The 21,587-nt window shown below is 39.9% G+C and overlaps 1 protein-coding gene and 1 long non-coding RNA gene across 2 annotated transcripts; one reads left to right on the top strand and one right to left on the bottom strand.

Moving 5' to 3' along the window:
- The first annotated feature begins 3,310 nt into the window (after window positions 1-3,310).
- Window positions 3,311-15,559, top strand: LOC120441714 (zinc finger protein 271-like). The gene is made up of 4 exons (XM_039617049.1): window positions 3,311-3,592; window positions 9,312-9,443; window positions 13,216-13,896; window positions 14,314-15,559. The coding sequence occupies exons 2-4, from the start codon at window positions 9,426-9,428 to the stop codon at window positions 14,872-14,874; spliced, it is 1,260 nt and encodes a 419-aa protein (XP_039472983.1). The 5' UTR covers window positions 3,311-3,592; window positions 9,312-9,425; the 3' UTR covers window positions 14,875-15,559.
- LOC120441715 lies at window positions 10,263-12,171 on the bottom strand. Its single transcript, XR_005614221.1, has 3 exons — window positions 11,896-12,171; window positions 11,733-11,803; window positions 10,263-10,929 (listed from the first exon to the last, which is right to left on the bottom strand). It is a non-coding gene; the product is annotated as an uncharacterized LOC120441715 (long non-coding RNA).
- Window positions 15,560-21,587: the final 6,028 nt, after the last annotated feature.

The raw sequence follows: 21,587 nt of genomic DNA, 5'->3' as shown, positions 1-21,587 counted from the left end.
GTTATGTTGGATACTCATTGTTTGTTTAATAAAGTTTCTATGGAGAAAAAAAGGGGGCTGTCCAGGCCTTCTCACTTCCTGACTACACTACACTACACTACCTTGTGACGTAGGTAGGTAGTGTCCTTATGAGCATCCTTCCCCTGAATTCGGACACAGCCATAGTGTGTGTCTGACTGTGCTCCTCGTTGCGTCGTCTGCATTACGCTGCATTACTTTGGTGTTTCTCTGTGTCTCTCTGCTCCGCGCCTTGTGTCCTTCCTGTGTGTTAGTTTTCCCAGTCTAGGTTTATGTTCAGTTCTGCCCTCACCTTGGTTTATTCTTTGTAATTAAAAACTCACTCGCATCTCCACCGCCGTCTGCAACTTGGGTCCTCATTCTCTCCACCACACGACTGCTGCCCCAGCCGTGACAGTAATAGCTATCACAACCACAACAGGCATTAGACATTTTTTCTGAGTTAGATTTTGTGCAATTTGCAGTAAATTGTGGACCACAGATTTTGTAATTTACATTTGTGTGACTTATTTAAATCTCATTATCATGAAAGTGAAACTGTTAAACATGCATGTGCAATAACTTTGAATCACAAACTGACACTGGGCATCTTCAGTAAATCCTGCAGCTTTTTAACATCAAAGAAGTGTTTGAGCTGCTGCAGACGTTAGTAAATCTCACCGTAAATGTTCCTTCTTTAAAATACAAACTTTGTAATGAAGGGATAGTTTTCACGAGCTGTTCTCGTTTATGTGTCATAAAATGACAGGGCCACATCACATCGAGTTCATCTCCTGTACATTGTAGTTTTAACATGCGGATATCAGATGTCACGTTGTTAAAAACAGATTAGTGTAAGGGTGTTCCAATTTTCAGCACCTCTCTTCACTTTTCCTGAGTCCTTATCAACTCCCACTGTGACGTTTTCATCATGGCCAAGGAAAAGAAGATAGGAAATACAGTCATTGCTGTATCCCAATTCAGGGTCTGCAGCCTTAAAGTACGCAGCCTTAAGGGTCCACACGGGCCGCGTACTCAAAGGCCGCTAAGGCCGGAAGTGCGAGGCTTGTGAAATGGGACGTTCTAGCCTCCATTGCGCTGCCCAGGTTGCCAAGCAACCATGATACTAACAGCTGGAAACGTTTCATACAGCTTTGTTTGACAGAAATGAAGGAGAACATCTTTTGTTCATTTGTTTCTTTGTTTCTACATGAGCTTTGATTATATAAGTATCTGAGGCTGAGACCACAGGACTGTAAAACGTGATTATTGGGCTTCATTTCTGTACTGAACAGTCATTTTAAGATTAGCTAGTAAATAACAATTAGCTAATGTTGTTCATGAGACTAAAATCATCTCACTTTGGTAATGTAAATATAATATGGCAAGTAAGTACATAATATTCAGTACTTACTTTTAAAGGTTTACTGTTTGGCGCCCTGCTTCTGCCGTTTTTTTTTTTTTTTTTGGTAAAATTATCCACACCCACCGCTGCGCTATGCATTCTGGGATATGTTGGGCCACGAAGTGTATGCCGCTACATCCTTAAAATTCAGGGAAATGAAGGACGCATTTGAGGGCCGCATTTCGGGCAGCCTTTGAATTGGGAAAGCCTTTGTCGCGTCACTGTGACGTAATCAGCCTTAAAATGCGGCCTTTAAGGCTGCAGACCCTGAATTGGGATACAGCCATAGACTATCTGCACCTTAGCATGTGCTACTTCCTGTGGGAAAACTCTTGTAGGGCGCTTCGTTTCCGGTGTGATATTTGCGTCTTGTTTACGGTCGGGTTTTACGACAAAGTCAACCAAATGAATGAATCAAGCGGCGATTGACATTTCTCAAGATGTCTTGGGCATTTACCAAATATATCTGTAGATGATGTTCATCGGCTTGTCAATATTTTTCTCTCGCGCTTCAGAGCAAAAGAGAGAAAGGATTGAAATTTCTGAGTATTTGTATATAGAGTTCCCTCGTTTATTGCTTTAAAGCTGGCTATTTAAAGCTGGCTTCAAATACCCAGCTTTATTTTGTACAATTATTTTAGATGTTTTAAGGCTGTAAAACCCATCACTACACACTTTATACACTTTTCTTAGACAGGCATGAACAGTTTCACACTTTTCTCTCTTGTTTAAACTCTCAAAGTTCAAACCTTTGTAAAAAAAAAACAGGAGAAAAGTCCATTATAGAATGAAACCAAAGATCAAAACCTGTTTTCAGTCCCAAACATTTATTTGACAACTAAACATACAGTATATTTGTTTTCCTATAAATAATAATGACATATTTTAGAACTAATGAAGTTAACCTTAAGCTTAATTGCTTAATTTAATTTTAATGCACCTTATAATCCTTCTACCTTCCTTTAGCATGTCCAGAAGTCCAACTTTTTGTGCGATGGGTAGCATCTTCCTCTTCCTTTTGGGTGCTACCGCAGGTGCTTTTGACGGTGCAAAACGTTTCGTCGACATTGTTGTTTGTTGGCGAGAAAATTTTACAGACATACAGTACAGCACTTCAGAGTCACACTGCTAGTGATCGATGTAGTGATTCTGTACTGTACGGGAGAGCATGGCATGGGGGAGATGACAATGATCTGCGCTGATCGGGATGCAGAACACAATGCGATTAAAAAAAAGCATGCAAAATTGCACTAAAAGAAACCATGAAACACCGAAGCTGCAAAAGGTGAACGGCGTTATAGCGAGGGACCACTGTAATTGTGAAGATAAGTCACAACATACCCTTCGTGGATACTAATACATAGAGAGCCTTACCCGCAATCATTCATGTATTTTTTTTTATATCCTGTGGCTTTTTTCATGGTTTCTTGACATGCTGTGTGGGTGTGATATCAACATCACGGGGAAACATCTTTGACTATTGTTCACCTGTAGTTTGAATGCTGGACATTTGCCTGTTTAGATCATAAGAACTGTCACTATGCAGAGATGTGCTTCAGATTTTGTAATGCAGTTCTGCTTGTGTTGAGTGACGTAAACAAACAATCGATCTACGCTCCTCAAACATCAAAATTAATCATTTGATTTTTTCATGACACAGCAATGGTGAGTGTTCCCACGCTCTGCTCTTTGTAAGTTAACATAATCTTTCCGTTTCCGTATTTTGGACATGATTTTGGAGTCCACCTTAGCAGTAGCAATTGACTGCAAAATAAAGCTACCGGAAATGTACAACCCTACATCCGGTCTTAAAACAGGAGGTTAGCATCTTCTCGTGCACGCCAAGTGTTCTCAGTCACGTGATCGCAAAGCAACAAACCACAGCAGAGCAGGGAAAGAGGGCGGAGCAAAGTGTGCTGCAGGAGAGGAGTCGAGCAGAGAGAGCTGCCTTTTCATAAAACGGGAGTAAAGTAGTGAACTTAGAGGAGAGAAACAAACTAAAGTACCGATCATAAACCACTACCAACGTCTGGATCGATATCTGCATCGATCTGCCCACCCTTGTCTCCTGGATCGTAGCTGAGATCAGCGTGAACCACGTGGGTCTCTGCTCCCTGATCTGTTTCCTGTGTTTGGAAAGAGTTCCAGCTTCATCACGGAGTTTCTCTCGGTTTGTGGGCTCATCTAAAGGTAAGCACCGAGCTAACTTTACTGTGAGTTCAGTTCATGTTGAGTTTAGCTCCTGAATGAGGTCTTCTGCTGCTCTCCTCGGTGTCTGTTCACAGTTTATTGTCAACACGTTGAGAGAAGAGTGAGAGAGTGTTTGGAGAAAAACACCAACTAATCATTAGCTCAGCATGCTGGGAGAAGTTGGAGCAGAAAAGTCTTTTCATTGTCCCTGCAGCTGTTTTTCTGCCTGCACCAAACCTCTACAGCCTCATTTCTATTTAAGTGATAACAGGAAATCAGAGCGATCTGCTGCAGTATCAGGGTCACAATAAACTTTATTGTCCAGCTGCTGTGGCAGATGAAGAATGTTTTTAATCATTTTGTGGATTGAATGTTGGATTTATTTTTGGTTTTCCCTGAAGAAAACAGAAGTTTTGTTCACTTGTGGTTTATGATGGAGTTTGATTCAGCTACTTTACCATACCATAATTTATTTACATAGCTAATTTTTCAAAACTCGTAGTGGATTAAGAAATAAAATAGTGAAAATTACCAGTATCCCGAAGACACTTGTGTTTTTGAGCCAGTCGGCACCCATATGTAATATGCGTAAGGAAAGTGCAACTGGATTGTACGTTCTGATGGTCTCTGCTGAAGATAATATTATTGTTAAGTAATGCAGCTGCTTCACTTAGGCTACTAGCAGGTTTCTGAGTAGATATCTGTGTAGTGGTTTGAAATGTACCACTTTTTCTTTCAGTTTCCTTGTCAGGAAACAACTTCCTGTTCAGCTGAAATGCCTTGGTTTTCAGTGTGTCTGAGAGCGTTTCAGTGGAGTCTGTGAGAACATAATAATGTCCCTTACGGCATCTCATAGGGACTCGTCTTGATGTATTCTCAATCATCCAGGAAAGTAAATCTCCAAAAGTTGATTCTGTTCATCTGGATGTGGGAGAAACGTTTCGTCACTCATCCAAGTGACTTCTTCAGTCTCAGCTGACTGCAGGTTTCCCCAACCTTATAAACAGTACATTTGCATAATGACTGAAACCAGCCCACTGAAGGAACAATGGGCTGTGAGGTCAGTTCCTTAATCTTAATTATGCAAATTCTCATGACCATTGATCAACAACCACTGACCAAAGCCCACTGATCAAAGAACACTGATCAATGGCCATGAGTACCATTCACAGAGAGTTGGGGAATGGCTGCAATCACAGCATTGTAAGATGGCGAAAGATGTACCCTTAGGCCCCCTCCTCGATTCAGAGATGGTCTTTCCCTTTTCATGTAAATGGCCTCCTTGACTCCGCGCTCAAACCAGCGTTCTTCCCTGTCCAGGATGTGTACATCCTCATCATTGAAGGAGTGTCCACTGGCCTGTAGGTGTAAATAGGCTGCAGTCAGCTGAGACTGAAGAAGCCACTTGGATGAGTCATGAAACGTTTCTCCCACAAAACACTACATTCAGATGAACAGAATCAACTTTTGGAGACTCATAGGGACTCCTTCTTTGTGTATCTATGGAAGTTCATATAGAGATTGAAAGACCACGTGACTTTCGCGCATTGCTTTGTGGGTACAAATGGCAACAAAATCAAAACACTGCATCAAGCGCTAGTATTTCCAGCACCGGTAATAATTAATTCTGCGGTTTTAATCCCTACTTGCATTTTATTTGCCCCAAAAACAGTTATGTACAAAACGACGGAGAACACGGCAGGTCCGTACAAATACAGACTTGATGAAAAGGCAAAAAAAAGTACGAGGAAAAAAACCAAAGGAGTTGAAAGGGTGAGACCCATACGAGCATACAGAGTGGCGTAAGGACGTTAGCATGCTGCCCGACTATTTATTATTATATGGTCCTAAGTGTGAGTGCATACACTCACAAAATGTTTAGTAACTTCAGATCCCTGCAACAAGCCGAGGTCCAGTTTACTTTGGTTATTTGGACTATTCCATTTCACAGCTGTTGTTAAATTCTTTTCTTTATCTCCTGTACAGGCCAACGCAATCTATTTGTTGTTTCAGGTTGTAGTAGGGCTGGGCCATATTATACCGTTCACGGTAATACCGGTACAATGTTAGGCAACGATAAGAAAATGAAATATCGTGATATAATATGGGTGAAACGCGCATGCGCAGTGCCTTTGTTTTCATATGCACATGGCCGAAAAAGCACGGCAGCAACAGAGAATGAGAAGGGAAAAAGCGGATCGTTGAGTGAAACGGATGAACCAGAATTAGTTTGTAAAAATGGTTCCACTTCAGTGATGTGGAACTGGTTTGGTGTTTGTCCATCAGATACACAACAAAGCACTTTTTTTTTTGTAGAACATGCAAGCGGACCGTCGTTATTGCCGTATTTGTCGGACTAAGGCGCTCGTAAATCTGGGTCCTAAACTCCGTCTGCTTCAGGTCCCAAAGTCAAACGAACTCTGCAGCATCACTGAGAGTTAAAAACTGTCTAAATTCTTTCATCTTTAATAAAATGATCAGCGTTGCTGCTTTACCAGGTGTAACTATGAAGTTTAACATCCAGGCATCCATGAAAACAGGATTTATTACCACTTAACGGAGTTAGAAGCTAGCAGGAAGTTAGCGGAAGTTAGCTCGCTAGTTACCCCAGCATGATATACTGTGTTCTGACTGAGAGATTTCTGAATAAATTCAAACGTACAGCTCTGCTATCACTTCCAAAATAAATGAAGACAGGAAACTAAACAGCAGTGACGTTTGTAGGGTTACTGAAGTTGGACTAGCTGGTTTATAATGATGTGCTACGTGATCGCTAGCAACACAGCTATGTTAGCATAACATAAACAATGAAGTTGGAGGATGAACGCTAACACTTTTCCACTCGATAAAAGTTAACATGAAGGTTCCTGATGGTTAGAGACAAATGCAATCGCATGGCAGGATGCTGTAAACGGACTAAACTTCAGTCAGGAGAACAACTGAGATAATCTAGCCACAATACCAGGTTAGTCAATAATATACTGCAACAACATGGGAATAGAGCAGCTGTGATAGAATACAGCATTAATGAATCAATGGTACAGAAGTGGAGGAAGCAAGAAGTATGAGTTGAATAAAGTTTTATTTATCTGACTGCTTTATTTTGCTTAATGTGCCTCATAATCCCGTGCACCTTATGGTCCGAAAAATACGTATTTTACTTTTTTATTTGGCAACTGCAGTTTAATAGCAAAGCACTTCTTTTTAACTTCAGTGGATATTATACATGGTTATGCTCAGGATATGTCAGCCCATTTCTACTGGAAATGCCTTTTGGTTAAACTTTCAGCAAGGAATTTGCATTTGCACTGTTTCGAACTGGCATTATTGCTTCATTCTATTATAGAATCTTACAAGAAAGAGGCAAAATTGTATTCCATCATACTTTATTACCTGCTTCAATAAAAACCAAATCAACAATGCAACAAAAAAAACCAACAACATTGCAAAACAGCATACTGGAAAACAGTTATTCATCACTTGATTGCTTCAATACAACCCTTGGGCACATATATGCGGGACTTTTTGTGGCTATTTTGACATTGCTCTCTCTCTTAACCGATCAAATCTTGCTGTGGTAGCAGCTTTAAACTCAGTATGACCCAGGTTGATAGAGGGTGTCCAGTGTGAGATTATTCTGTTATCATATGTTACCTTATATCTGTAATCAAAGTAGTTGAATTATGATACTGCTGTAGATCATATTATACCCCTTAATATAGAGTGTGTGATCAGTATGTAGTTTTAGTTTGCATTATACTTCTGACTTAAAAGAGTGTGAAAATCATTAGATCTATTTGATTGACCTGTATTATTCGACACTGTTGAATGTGTTACATGGTTTCTTGACATTTCATACTGCTGAATCATGAAGAGAATGTTGTGTGCAGGAGACCTTGGGTCTAGAATAGAAGAGAAAAGACCACATTCCATACCCCCACCTTTACAGAGAGCAGAAAGACAGGGAGCCGAGGTCATAACTTAGGCGCCGTAAGAGAGAAAACATGTGAATGTTTAGGCTTTTACGACTAGGTGGGGGCTACTAGGGGCTATAAAAGGCTGAGTAACCCGTCACCATTTTGAGACTTGCTGTGACCCTCTGCAGGCAGGTCTCCCCATCATGATGGTTCTTATGCTCTTAAGTGTTGAATTGCATGGAATAAATAATTGTTGATTGAGCATTTATACACCGAGTATTGTCCTTCCTTCAGCCCAAAGATTAAAAGAATTGGGAGATTTTAACACCAGTCTGGATCGCATTCCAGCATTTTGTAGGCTGGTTTTCCTACAAAACACAACAAATATTAGCCCGCAAAGCCACAGTGAACAAAGCAGCATAGCGCAACGAATTCAATCCAAATCAATATAAGAATTATTTGTTACCTACATCAACAATTATGTTATGATAAATTACGTAATAACAACAACAGAAGACTTACCTTCGTGGAAATGCTTAGAGCAGACTAACATGTGAGCTGGAGTGTTCTGAAACGTTATATTTGGTCTTCGAATGGCTGCAATCCAGGCCATCTGTCGGCTCTTTGTTACCTCAGAAACATGGCTTGAACAATTTCTCTTCCACGACGTAATCCGATAAAAACCGATCTCTTTACCAGTCAGCTTCCCGTGGCTGTCATGCGACCGGTTATTGCAGTTAATAATACAACAGCTTCTTGCCATTTTTTTGTGTTTTTTTTTTTTTTTAGCTGTGTGACTGTTTTCATGTGAAAGCCTGTGTGCGCTAGTACCGCTTGCTACTCGTTCCCAGAATCCTTTGTGGTTTTACCCTGGAAATGATGTCACATTTTAAATCTCTATATACAGGGTGTAGCATCCCCTGGGTAAAGGTGGTGGTATGCAGGGCGCTCAGTGGCTTTTTTCAAGTTCTTGTAGGCAGCTGATGACTTTCTTTTTGTAGTTTCTTCTGGGGTTTCACCTTGAAGCTTCATAGGTATTGTTGTCACTGAGGAGTAGTAATTAGGGCTGTTCGATATAACGATATATATCGGATGACGATAGAAAAACGTCTATCGTTTCATTTTACGCTATCGTTTGTTTCGTGGTGTCGCAAAATAAACTGTTTACGGCAATATTTTTTCATTATTTTGATGGTCACTGTAGTGGCTATATGAATTTCCTAAAGTTCTCTCTTTCTCTTATATTTAATATAACCACACTACAGACGGACAAGCGCTTGTTTTTATGCGTTGTCGTTAGCAACAACGACGGTAAAACCACCTCGTGTCCGCTTGTTTATTTTCCACATAAACCTTTCACAATAAAGCTCAAGATCCTGTTGAGACTTTTCAAAATAAACTGAATCACGTGAAAGATGCAGAGTATTTACGGATGAGAAGCAAAAAAGAGCCGTCAGGTGCTAAAAAATAAACCTTAGACTCAAACATTAGAACAGACTTTTCCCCGCAGCACGCCGTGTAATAAATACTCACAAAGAAAACGGCGGCCGTTACAACTTATGTCTAAAAATGTATCGTTCCATGCATCAGTTAAAACACTCGACTCCAGGTACGCGACGCCCAGCTGGAAACACTTCACGCAAGTCGAGCTGCCCAACATTCACAGAATTTACAGAAAATGTTACATTTTTGTGATTTATATCGTTATCGGACGATAGATGTCTTAATATCGGGATATGAGATTTTGGTCATATCGCACAGCCCTAGTAGTAATGTTTATTTGCTCTGCTTCTTCTTGTCAGGGATAAAATACATATCTATACTTTTGTGTCCCAGCTGAGTAACAGGAGGAGAAGAGTCTGGTGGAGCAGCAATTTCAGCCATTTGGACTCAGCTCAGCCACTACAGAGGAAACAATGACTTCAACAGAGAAGGTGAGAAAAGTATCACAGTTACACTGTTATTGAAACTGTGCACAGCTGGTTGTTAACAGCAGCTTTATCTTTTCCATCCTGGGCTCCTCCATACATACAGAATCTACATTCACAAACAAAAACCACAGAAGTTACAAGAAAATACAAAGATCATATTTTATCAGCACACATTGAAACAACAATATCATCAGTTGGACTCCCCATTTTTCATGAAGTAAAAGTTTTTCACCTGTGACCAATATTTCTTCGATTATGTCATTTTCATTGCAATTCTCATTGTAGCACATCATTATAATGTGAAACTATCACCAGAAGGCGGTGGTAACCAGTGTTGGGCAAGTTACTTTGAAAAAGTACTTAATTATAGTTACTTTTTTGAAGAAGTAACTAGTAACTAAATTAGTAACTGAGTTACAATATTCTAAAAGTAATTAATTGAAAAGTAACTATTGCGTTACTTTAAAAAAAAAACCTCTAACCCTGTGGGGTGCAGGGTATAATTGACCATTTTTAACTACTTTTGATTTTCCCTCCACATTTTACCTTTAAAAACTATTTACTTTGCCTTGTTTGGTATCATCCTTTTCAGCACAACCTCGCGTGTCTGAATTTACAGTCATGTTTTCATTTTGACATACTGTATTAACACAATTGATGTAAAATCAGACAAAAAACATAAAATCCGAGTAGAAAAAGTGATATTTTTTACTGTAACAACCACAAACATGTTTAATGAATCTTATTTCATAACTTTAAATGCAAATATAAATCGTCAATCTTAAAATCCTATGCACAAGTTTTACAAACTACAAAGTTATTTGCATCCATTTACCTTTTACCTTTTACCCTTTTTTAAAAATAACCATTTCAAACTATTTACAGAACAATCAGCTGTTCTTCAATAAGATGTGTAGCACTTACCTGGATTTATATACAGTACCAATGGATAACTACCAAGGTAATGAGTAATTTGGGCTAGTATCAGAAGATAAAGAACGACTCTTAGAGCTCTGGTATATGAATGGCAGAGGAACCAGACAAACACAGTTGTGTGGCTTAAAAGTGCTTTAGTGATTTTAAGCCTTGTAAAAGAAATTTGTAAACAACACAGTGTTACAACAGGTTTAACAAAACTTCCAGTATAAAATTCTCCCCCAAAGTAGCAAAAAAAATAGAATAAAAAAAATTGTGCACAAGTAAAAGTATTAGTCTTTTTTAAGTCCAAATGGTACCGGTGGGGCCCATGACAAACGGGTGTATTGCAATAGAGTCTGTCCAATGGTAAGAGTGTGTGTGATTGTCTATCCTACCGTACTACTTGTACAGTAGAGGATTGTAGTCCATCAATGTGCAAATGAGTGTGCGTGTGTATGTATATCGCCTCCTAGGATCTTGGGTCGGCTCGCCATCCAGTTAACACTGGAACGCTCTCGGTTCTGGAATCGCTGACCTGGTCTTTGGATTCGTCCCATATAAAAAACCTGACCTATAAACAATGGTCAAATATATGTCACGAACAATTTAGGAATAACTCTCACAAATTAAACTAAAGTAGTGTCACAGTGCAGTAACTACTATTCAGATCAGCTATCATCAATTCAATCATCATCAGTTCAATCATGTTGTACAACATTAAAATATCAAGTTTCAAAGTATCAATATCCAAAATTTCACAGTATCAAGGTTCAATACTTATTTGTAACCTGCAGTAACATTAAAGATTACCTACAAGGCTTCAAACATTCAGGAATTATAGTCACCATATAATTCACTTTCATTGTAAACATTAATTACATCCATCAAAATAAACTCACTGTACATATATATCTAATCACAAATAAATAAGTATATTACCCCTTTCAAGAAATGGAATAATATGCAAATGCTTATCAGAAATTGAACAAAGTGCAAACAATCAGGTTCAATAACATGTAAACACAAGGACTCAGTCCACAAATAGGAGTATTAAAATAGAAGTGCTTAATCCCGCTTGTACCATAGGCCTACTAGTACAAGTGGAAATACACTAAAAATTACCTCCAAGTATTCAATACTGAGTATTGTAAAACAACAGAGTGACATCAAAATTAAACAGGAAGCAGGATAAAGTCTGCTTACAATTATCTCTCATAAAGTTATTTTTTAGCTGCTTTAACCATTTACAGCTTTTCACATATTAATGACTTGGTCAACGATCTAACTAACATAACAGCAGTGCGTTTCAGAGACATCCAACAACTGTACCCACACTCTGCACATCACGTGTCTGATTAGCCACATTTAGCTTACCGCCGTCGAGTGTATGCTCAGCGTTTACATGAAGCCACAGCTCAGTAAACCTTCCGGTTTCGCTCTGCCCTCTACGACAACAAGTGCAAAACCATATTTTGTGAAAAATATCAGTTTAGATGGTAATTTTTTAACTCGTTAGATGTTAATTTCTCCAGCTTACCGATAACAAAGTTTTAGTCCGCCTGCTCTGTTCGGCTGTAGAAGCAAGAGACTGCAAACTTGGGAGCTGGCACTAAGGAGGGACAAGAGCTGCCTAGAGCTTCACCGATTGGCTGACATGCGAGGAGTGGAGTAAAACAATAGGCTCTCATCAGAGCTCATCAACCTTCTGAGAAAACTTAACCCTTGTTTGACCAGAGCATATCATATATAAATCTGTGTCCCTTTTATGTTTAAATAAATGTATTGATCTCGTTTCACTTTTATTAAACAAGGACAGTAAGAACAATGAACATTAAATATTTTGCTTTTTCTTCTCTTTTGTTTGAGATGATTTTAGGAACTGGGTTACAGATGCCACAAATTATTTGTGCCACTCCAAAAAAATCATTTCTGTCCACTATAAAGGAGAACATCACAGCCTGATACCTGCAGGTCTGACAGCAGCAGGTGTATCACTGCTGTTTCTACCTGGAGACAGCAGTCGCCTCATTGTTCTGACACACAACACAAAACTATCCACAACACTACACACTAACTACACAAGACAACACATTAACTACACACTCCAAACACGCTAAACGTCACAAATCTCACATCTCAAAACTCACTCTCTCTCTCTCTCTCTCTCTCTCTCTCTCTCACTCACTCCTACAACTTCCCCTGTTTTTTTGTTTTGTTTTTTTATTTTTTGCTCATAAGCAGAGAGTGCTTGCTAGCGCTGTCCTTAGACAGTAAACGTGACGAAACTATTGAGGAAAAAACGTCACGTATATCTTGTTAATCATGACTCTGGTTTACGTGGCCTATCAACACAATTTATAAACTGGCACCTTGTTGTTTTGTCTTTAAGTGGTCATGTGATTGACTTACCACGACTACTTTATTCTTCCTCAGTCAAACAGCAGCACTCGATTGTTTTGCCCCCTGAGCTCCAGGTGTTGTGCTAGACAGTGATCGTGATTACCGTCCGCGGGAGCGCGCAGCTGCTTAAAGCTGTAGCGTCCGGATTACTTATAGCTACTTCCTGCAGCTGATATAAGATGCGGTAAACTGAACACAGCTTCAACCGTCTGTTTGTTGTAAAATAGTAACCGACCGCATTTTCTTGTTAGTAACTGTAACGGCGTTGTAACGATAGGAATAGTAATTAGTTAGATTACTTGTTACTGAAAAAAGTAACGCCGTTATTCCCATCACTGGTGGTAACACACCTACAACGTGTTTGTTGACCTCTTTCATCCCACTAATGGAGGCAGGTTCAGTTTGTTCCACGACTGCATTTCACTCACTGTCTCTGTTTGTATCTCTGTCACTGCAGGACCAACATGGAGCGAGAAGTCAGCGCTCTCAGGAGGCCGACAAACCTCACAGAAGAAAGGGAGAGAAAAAATACAGCTGTGATGAGTGTGGGAAGGTTTTTAATCACAGTAGCAACTTACGACGTCATCAAGTTACTCACTCTGGAATTAAAGCGTACAGCTGTGATGAATGTGGAAAGTCTTTTAACGATCCTGGAAACTTAAAAATACACCAACTCATCCACAGTGGAATTAAAGCGTACAGCTGTGAGTTGTGTGGAAAGTCTTTTACCCAGCCTGGAAACTTAAAAACACACCAACTCACCCACAGTGGAGTTAAACCATACAGCTGTGATAAGTGTGGTAAAACGTTTGCTCGTAATACCCACTTACAAAGTCATCAAGTTACCCACTCTGGAATTAAGGCGTACAGCTGCGACATTTGTGGAAAAACCTTCCGCTGGCTAGTCAGCAGAAATATCCACCAACGCATTCACACTGGCAATGATGTTTGGCTCTGTGATCAGTGTGACAAACGTTTTGTTACATACAAAGACTTACAGCGGCACATGCTTACCCACACTGAGGAGAGACCTTGCAAATGTGACCTGTGTGAAAAGGCTTTTAAAGATCCACATTCCCTGAGAGCACATCAACAGATCCACAGCAGAAAGAGACTTTTCAAGTGCAGTTACTGTGAGGTATGTATTTTTCTTTTTACAGTTGCAGTTATTTTGAAGTATTATGTGAGACATGAAAGCTTCATGTACAGAATATTGGGTCAAATCTGCTACAGATCTCATGAAACTTTCCTGATGTTGGAAAAAAGTTTTCCATTTCCATCCATTCCATTCACACGCCAGTGGATGCATCAGAGAGCAGCTTGGGGTTAGCATCTTTTGGAATGCAGAGTAGAGCATCCAGGGGTTTAACCACCAATCTTCCCATTAAGTAGATTACCTACAAATGAGGAGTCGTTTTCGCCCAGTAAGCTGAGTGTTATAATGTAAAAAATAAAATGTGGATGTTGGCAGAGATGCTCTTTATTTTTGGCGAAGTTCAGGATAAAAATGTTGAAGGTATTCCCTGACTTACACTGTCTTTGTGTCTGTGTTTAGAAGCAGAGCGACACAGATGGATCCAGCTCTCAACCCTGTCGTCACTGTGGTGGTGGGAAAGTGTTTCGCTGTGACCTTTGTGGAAAAACTTTCAAGCATCAAGAGAACCTAAAAGTACATCAACGTAGACACACTGGAGACAAAATGAACTACTGCAAAGAATGTGGGAAAGGCTTCCCCACTATAAGTGAATTAAAAAATCATGAGCTCTTCCACAGTGGGGTTAAAAAGCACGTCTGTGACCTGTGTGGGTCATCTTTCACCACTGCAGGTGACCTTAAAAAGCATAAGGTAGTGCACACACGTGAGAAACCATACAAGTGCAGACACTGTGACAGAAGCTTCTCGTATTCAGGGAGTCGTAACAATCATGAACGTACACACATTGAAGGGAACTTCAGCTGTGACCAGTGTGACAAGAGCTTCAAGAATCTCAGTTCATACTCCACACACAAACGATCCCACGCTGTAAATAAACTGTTTCACTGTTACCAATGTGCAAAAACATTCACTTCATTATCTGCTCTGCACAAACATCAGCGTGATCATGACAATGGCTGAAATCATTCCTATCATCATAACGAATCTGAAGAGACAGACAGTTCTGTTACGTTTTCAGGAGTTTGACGTGAAAGCTGCTGTAATTTCTGCTGAAATCCCTCATCTGTTATACATCAGGTTTCTCTCAATTTGTCTTGTTTTCTTTCTACAGTAGTATTTAGTAGTAGTAATAATAATAGTAGTAGAAGTAGTATAATTAAAGAAATGTCTGACTGATCTATTAATTGGTTATGTATCACAGGCTTTCAAGCTGTAAATAGTTAATAAGCTTAATAAGCTTTTAAGCTCAGCTTAAAAACATTGGCTTCCCTTCATTGGCTTCCTGTTAAATCCAGAATTGAATTCAAAATCCTGCTCCTCACATACAAGGTCTTGAATAATCAGGCCCCGTTTATCTTAATAACCTTATAGTACCATATCACCCCATTAGAGCACTTTGCTCTCACACTGCTGACTTGAGATCAGTTACATCTTTGTATACATTTAAAAAATGTATACAACACCACCAATGAAAATGTTTTTTCATTGGTGGTGTTGTTACGTTTAGTTTAGTTCTTTTTGCTGTTTTCACTGCCTTAAAGTGTTGTAAACTTCAACAGGTTTTATGTCATCATCTTCTGTGTTTAGCATATGTAGTTTAGATTTAATGAAATGTGTGAAATAAATAAAATTGCCATTGTCTGAACCATCTGAAGTCTTAATGGCACAGATTTAACAAGTAGCAGAAAAATTCCTCATAACTAGGATGTAAGAATATATAGACACATTGAAATAGTGTGATATTTTGTGTGGTGATACCGACAGAGGTGGGTAGTAACGAGTTACATTTACTCTGTTACATTTATTTGAGAAAGTTTTTGAAAAAACCAAAAGTACTTTTTAAATACCTTTAAAGCGCCATACTTTTTACTTGTACTTGAGTACATTTGTGAAGAAGAAACAGTACTTTTACTCCGCTACATTTGGCAATATTCGACTCGTTACTTTTTATTTTTAATAATTAATTTCACACATTATATAATGCTAATAATCATGCAGCCAGTGGAGTTTCCTGTAAGTCAGGGGTGTCCAAACTCCGGCCCGCTGCAAGTAATTTTATAAATAGAATAGAATATGGCTCGCACTTCAACTTTTGCTTAAATGTATTGCACTTCTTAGTTTTAACACCAGGGGGAGCTGCAGTTGCTCCACCAAAAAGGACAATCACAAAAGAAATTTACCCCAAGTTAATAAACATGGTAAAACCAAAGAAGCGAAAGGTAGAAAGTGAGTGCAGAAAATTTCAGACACGGTGGGAGAGTGAATATTTCTTCAAAGAATTCAAGGGGACGTGTGTCTGTTTGATCTGCACTGAAACTGTGGCAGTTATGAAAGAGTATAATGTACGACGTCATTGTGAAACCAAACATCAGGCCTATGCATCCTACACTGGTGCTGAGCACTGGTAGCTCTCCTGCAGGGTCAGCAACAGCACTTTTTTTTTTCGTGCTCAAATAGTCCAGGAAAAGGCTCCAATAGCAGCTATGAGGTCGCCCAACTCATCGTAAGACATGGCAAGCCTTTTTCAGATGGAGACCTCATAAAACACGGCCTCGTTAAAGTCATCGAAATAATGTGCCCGGAAAAAGTGCAGGACTTCAACAATGTCAGCATGTCCAGAAATACAGTTGTGCCACGCACTGAAGACTCGTCAGCCAACTTTAAACTGCAACTGTCTGATAAAGCTGTGCTTTTGATTTTTACTCCATCGCATGCGATGAGAGCACTGATGCCACAGACACCGCACAGCTGCTAATTCTTTTGCAGGGAGTGGACGAGAGCTCGAGCACTTTAGGTGAGTAAAAAATATATTCCACAGTACCCGTGTGTTAATAAACATGCATGTGCAGGTACACATGCTTCAAATATCAATAATGCGCATCAATTTTGTCACTACCCTGCTTTTGAGCACCACTTTCTTATATGTGTTTTTCTTGTTAACACACACAGTACACACCGCTGTGCACAGCACGCACACACGCAAAGTCAGCTGATCTCATCTGATGCACATCTGCTCCTTGATCAAGTGACATTTGTCCGGATTTTTGGCACGAGTGGCGTCGGACCAGCACTGCAGCTGGATGGCCCGATTTACATACCCAGCGCAGCTGATACTCACCAGAATAATTTACTAAAATTATATGGACTCCTGTTAGACCTGGGCGATAGAACGATAACGATATGTATTGCGAAATAACTTTTTCTCGATAGAAAAATTAAACTATTGCGATAGACCTCATCTCTCTCGCTTCCTGTCTTAAAAAAAAAAAAACAGAACAGCCAATCCAAATTAAGTAGCGCAGAGCCGAACCAATCACAGCTGCAGCGTCATGTCACGTGACTTGTTACGTACAGCACAAGTGCCAAGCTGCACATGTGTATTTGTTTGGGAAGCAGCTAGCCGCCGTGCCACCCGGTTAATGGAGAAAATGAGTTTGCCCGCTAGAGAAAAATCAACCGAGAGCTTGGGTGACCAGGTTACCGAAGAGAACACAGATGACGGTTCGAATGCCGGAGAGATTGTCGAAAGGAAAGGCCAGAGAAGTTCCGTAGACTGAAAGCGCTAATTCGTCATCGAAAACAACCAGGAGAATCCCTGCGAAGAAGCTACAGTCAATTGAGTCCGCTTTCTCCAGCGTCTTACCATATGACAAAAAAGCTAAGAGACATAGCGACATAACGAATGCCATAGCCTACCGTCTTGCTAAAGACATGCTACCAATAAACACGGTTGAAAATGAAGAATTCAAGCAGCTAATTGAGGTAATAGCTAAGCTATACAACAAGGAGAGATTGAGAATTTCCTTTTAGTTCTCAGTTTATTTGATATTGACAAAAGTTAGTCAATTTTGTCTGTTCTTCTGTAAAACAAACTAAGATTTATTTTTAGAATTAATATTTTGTTTCTAAGTGGAACTGACAATTTAGTAGTCCATTTTGTTTGTTCTATTTTGAAACTTAAACGCTTTAGCGGCTGCCTTTTGTGTAGTTTGCAATATTTGCCTTTATTTATCTGAAACTGAAGCCTCATGTTCCTTAAGTACATCTACCCTGTTGAACTTATTATGGGAAATAAATATTTAAATCAAAACAAGCTGCTGATTATTTCACATTTTACTTGTGAGCAACGGCACATTTAAATCTTACAAATATAGTTATTTGGCTTATATCGTGATATATATCGTTATCGCCTGAAATGAAAAAAACATATTGCGATATGAAAAAATCTTATATCGCCCAGCTCTAACTCCTGTTATTAAGTCCAGTTCAGTCTGTTAATGTTGATAACCGTTTCAAACGAACGTTAATAGGTGCAATTCCCTCTATTTGGGTCTCCAACACTCATCTCTCCATCGCTTGCAGTTATGCTGCTGCACGTCTTTTAACAGGTCTTAGAATATATGAACACATAACTCCAGTTTTAGCAAATTTACACTGGCTCCCTGTAAAGTGTCATATTGATTTTAAGATTCGAGTTGTCACACTCAAAGGCACTTTTGACGGAGGCAGTCCTTTCCCTTATCTTTCCCTGCCTGGCTTCTCATGTCTTTGTCTATTCTAACTCTAACCCGCAGAGATGTTTCTCAGTCTTGTTTTCTAAAACCTAAAGAATTATGGATTTGATCAGCTGGTACATTAATGAAATTGACACCTGTTAGGGTTCAAAAATATTGAGGGGGAATCTAAAAATAACCACAGATCCAGCCTGGTGCACTTAGACGGCATTTTAATGAACACATGTGTGAGTCCGAACGCTGTGCAGATTTCAGCGTCGAACTAAACTTACAATAATTAGACAAAGGTTTTATAGGGTTGGCAGTCTTCCTGTTACCAGGCAGACTTAAACAAAGCATACGTCACTCCAAAACCACAATGACTTTTAACATAGTTTAAAACAGAACATCTTCTTCGAGTCGAAGCCAGGTGCTTCCTCTCAGCCCGCCTTCGCTGTCGCTTATCTCTGGGACATCTGGTGTACTTCCTGGAACAGACTACCACGTACGCACCCAAACTTTGCAGTTATAAACTCTTACCTAAATGAGTCCATCTAATAGGTGTGTGCGTGCACGTGCGGGGGCGCGTGCGTGCTGTGTACTGCGTACGTGTCGTGACCTCTCTCACTATATGTGTCTGTATGTGTGTTTATGGGTGTCTCGCCCTTAAATGCTCTCACATCTCACCCGTTGCACTTCTGACCTTTCACCAAAACAGAGGCTCATCCTTACATATAATAACCTAACTGGAACTATATATGTAATCTACTGAATAAATGTTTTAATCAAAAGCCTCTACTAAAAGCTTAATACAGTTTCATATCCTACTCACAGTACTTGCATTCAGAGTCTGCTTTCAGTTTCACTTCTGCAAAAGCATGCCTTGCAGACGTGTTTCCTGTCAGCCTGCAACTCCGTCTCTCACCCACTGAAGACTATGTGTAAGAATATAAAAACATTCAAAAACCTTTAAATTATAGATTCAACTCCACAGTTTGAAGTGGTTATAACTGAACCTGTAATAAAGACTATAACCATATATTTGAACATCTGAATGCATCTGAATGCAACATCACCATTAATAATGAAATGGTAATGATGATTATAAAAATAGCAGCCAATAATAGCGGTAAAATATTTCTCCTCTCGATACACCCTATTGAGAAGCCTGGGCTCTGGAGAGCTCAATTGTCCTAAACGTTTCCTGCCAGTTCCTCGATGGTCTGTTGCGTCGTGTGCTTGGTGACACTCTTGATGGAGGACACTGAACAACATCTACATATTCGGAACCATGATAACAGAGTTCTGGCTGAGCAGACCTGGCTCGGACCTGGATAAAGGAAGAATAAAGGAAGGGGCTACAACTGTTCAAAACCCGACAAGGCTGGCCGACATGATTGCCGATGGGCAAGCCGTGAGTACTCAGACTGTGTTTATTAAACACAGTATGGATAAGATCTTGGAAAAGCTCACAGCTCTTCAATAGGAATTGATAGAGTTGGTGACCAGTGATGGACATTAGACCAAGTGCGAAATTGGAAGGCAGTTGTTCGCACAATCCCAAACAAACATCTTCTTCATTCATGCGGCTCCAGAACAACAAATTCTTCTCCCTGATAATGGGACTGTGTTCTGACTCTCAAACCCCATCCTTCAAGGCCACCTGCATGGACTGAAGGACTGTTGACTTTCACTTAACTGGTGAAGGGATATGCATGTACACTAGGGCTGGGCCATATCACACCATTCACGGTAATACTGGTATAATATTGGGCAACGATAAGAAAATGAAATATTGCGATAGAATATGGGTAAAACGCGCATGCGCAGTGCATTTGTTTTCATATGAACATGGCAGAAAAAGCATGGCAGCGACGGAGAATGAGAAGGGCGAAAGCGGATCATTGAATGAAACAGGTGAACCAGAATTGGTTTGTAAAAATGCTGCAACTTCAGTGGTGTGGAACTGGTTTAGTCAGATGCACAACACAGCACTATTTTTGCTAGCGGGCCGTCGTTATTGCCGTGTTTTTTGGAAAATATGGCACACTTGAAATCAATCCTTTGATTTTTCTGAAAGTCGACAGAGCCCCTTATAATCCCGTGTGCCTTATGTGTGAATTCTGGTTGTGTTTACTGACCTCGAAACAATCTGTCAAATGTTTTAGTACGACTTTGCTAAGCTACGAACCCGCACCGCTTGATGGATTGATGGAGCATTACGGCTATCATAGGCAGGAGCCTCGCGGAGTGATACGTACTGTGCTTCAACATAATATTACCGTATTGTGTGTTTTGTGAGAGTTTGTGAAGTTTTATGAGAGCTTTTGAACACATGGTAGAGAGTCAAGCTCATAGTGCTTAGGATTGTTTATACTTGCTCAAGCAATACGCCAGAGACCATCCAAGAGAAATGGTGAGAAGTTGTCAGTATATGCCTGTTGAGTGTGGATATCCTAAAGCTAAATCTCTGGAGAACTTTGGCAATTTGTTGAAAATTGCTGCTGCCTAAATTGAAAGGGTCAGTAAACGGCCTCCTATAAAATATGATGATGTTAAGTCCTTGCATGAGTTGGATGTCTCTGCTAATATGCAAGCAGTTATAACAAAGTTGTCTTATAAACTGAGGGAGAGAGGTTTCACCGTAAAGTGATTTTTAGTGTTGTTGTTGAGTTTGTTGAAAGGAAAGTGAAGATCGCAAGTTACGCTTTGTTTGGAGACATACAGGATCTTACAACAGCTATCAGAAAAGACGCAAGGAATGTTAAGTCTCAGTTTTGCCCTAAGACTAAGAGGAGTAGTTTTGCTACTACAGTGGCCAAGGTGGAAGGGAGGATTGAGCCAGCATCGAGGCGAGAGAGTGGTTCAGTTGTGACTAAGGTTTGCTTATTTTGTGGAGCAGGGGAAATGTTGGCTTTGTGTACTTCAGTTGAAAGAAAGTTGTACTGTGAAAGATTTATTTTTTTATGAAAGATAATGGTTTATGTTTTGGTTGTCTGTGCACTTGGTACAGACCAGGACTGCAGGAAATGTCTCTTGTGTAAAGTCTGTAATCAGAAACATCCCCCACACTCTTACATATCCACTCCAAGCAGAGGGAAAGTGTTTCTGTGCAAACTAAGGGAGATGGGGGATCCACTACTGTGACTTGTCTGACTTATTTACACAGAAAAGCATGCC

The sequence above is a fragment of the Oreochromis aureus genome, linkage group 9, assembly GCF_013358895.1.
Source record: "Oreochromis aureus strain Israel breed Guangdong linkage group 9, ZZ_aureus, whole genome shotgun sequence".
NCBI lineage: Eukaryota > Metazoa > Chordata > Actinopteri > Cichliformes > Cichlidae > Oreochromis > Oreochromis aureus.
This window is presented reverse-complemented; position numbering and strand designations above follow the sequence as displayed.

Coding starts and splice junctions, on each gene's coding strand:
- LOC120441714 (XM_039617049.1), top strand. Junction 13,897..14,313: donor TCAAGTGCAGTTACTGTGAG/GTATGTATTTTT, acceptor GTCTGTGTTTAG/AAGCAGAGCGACACAGATGG.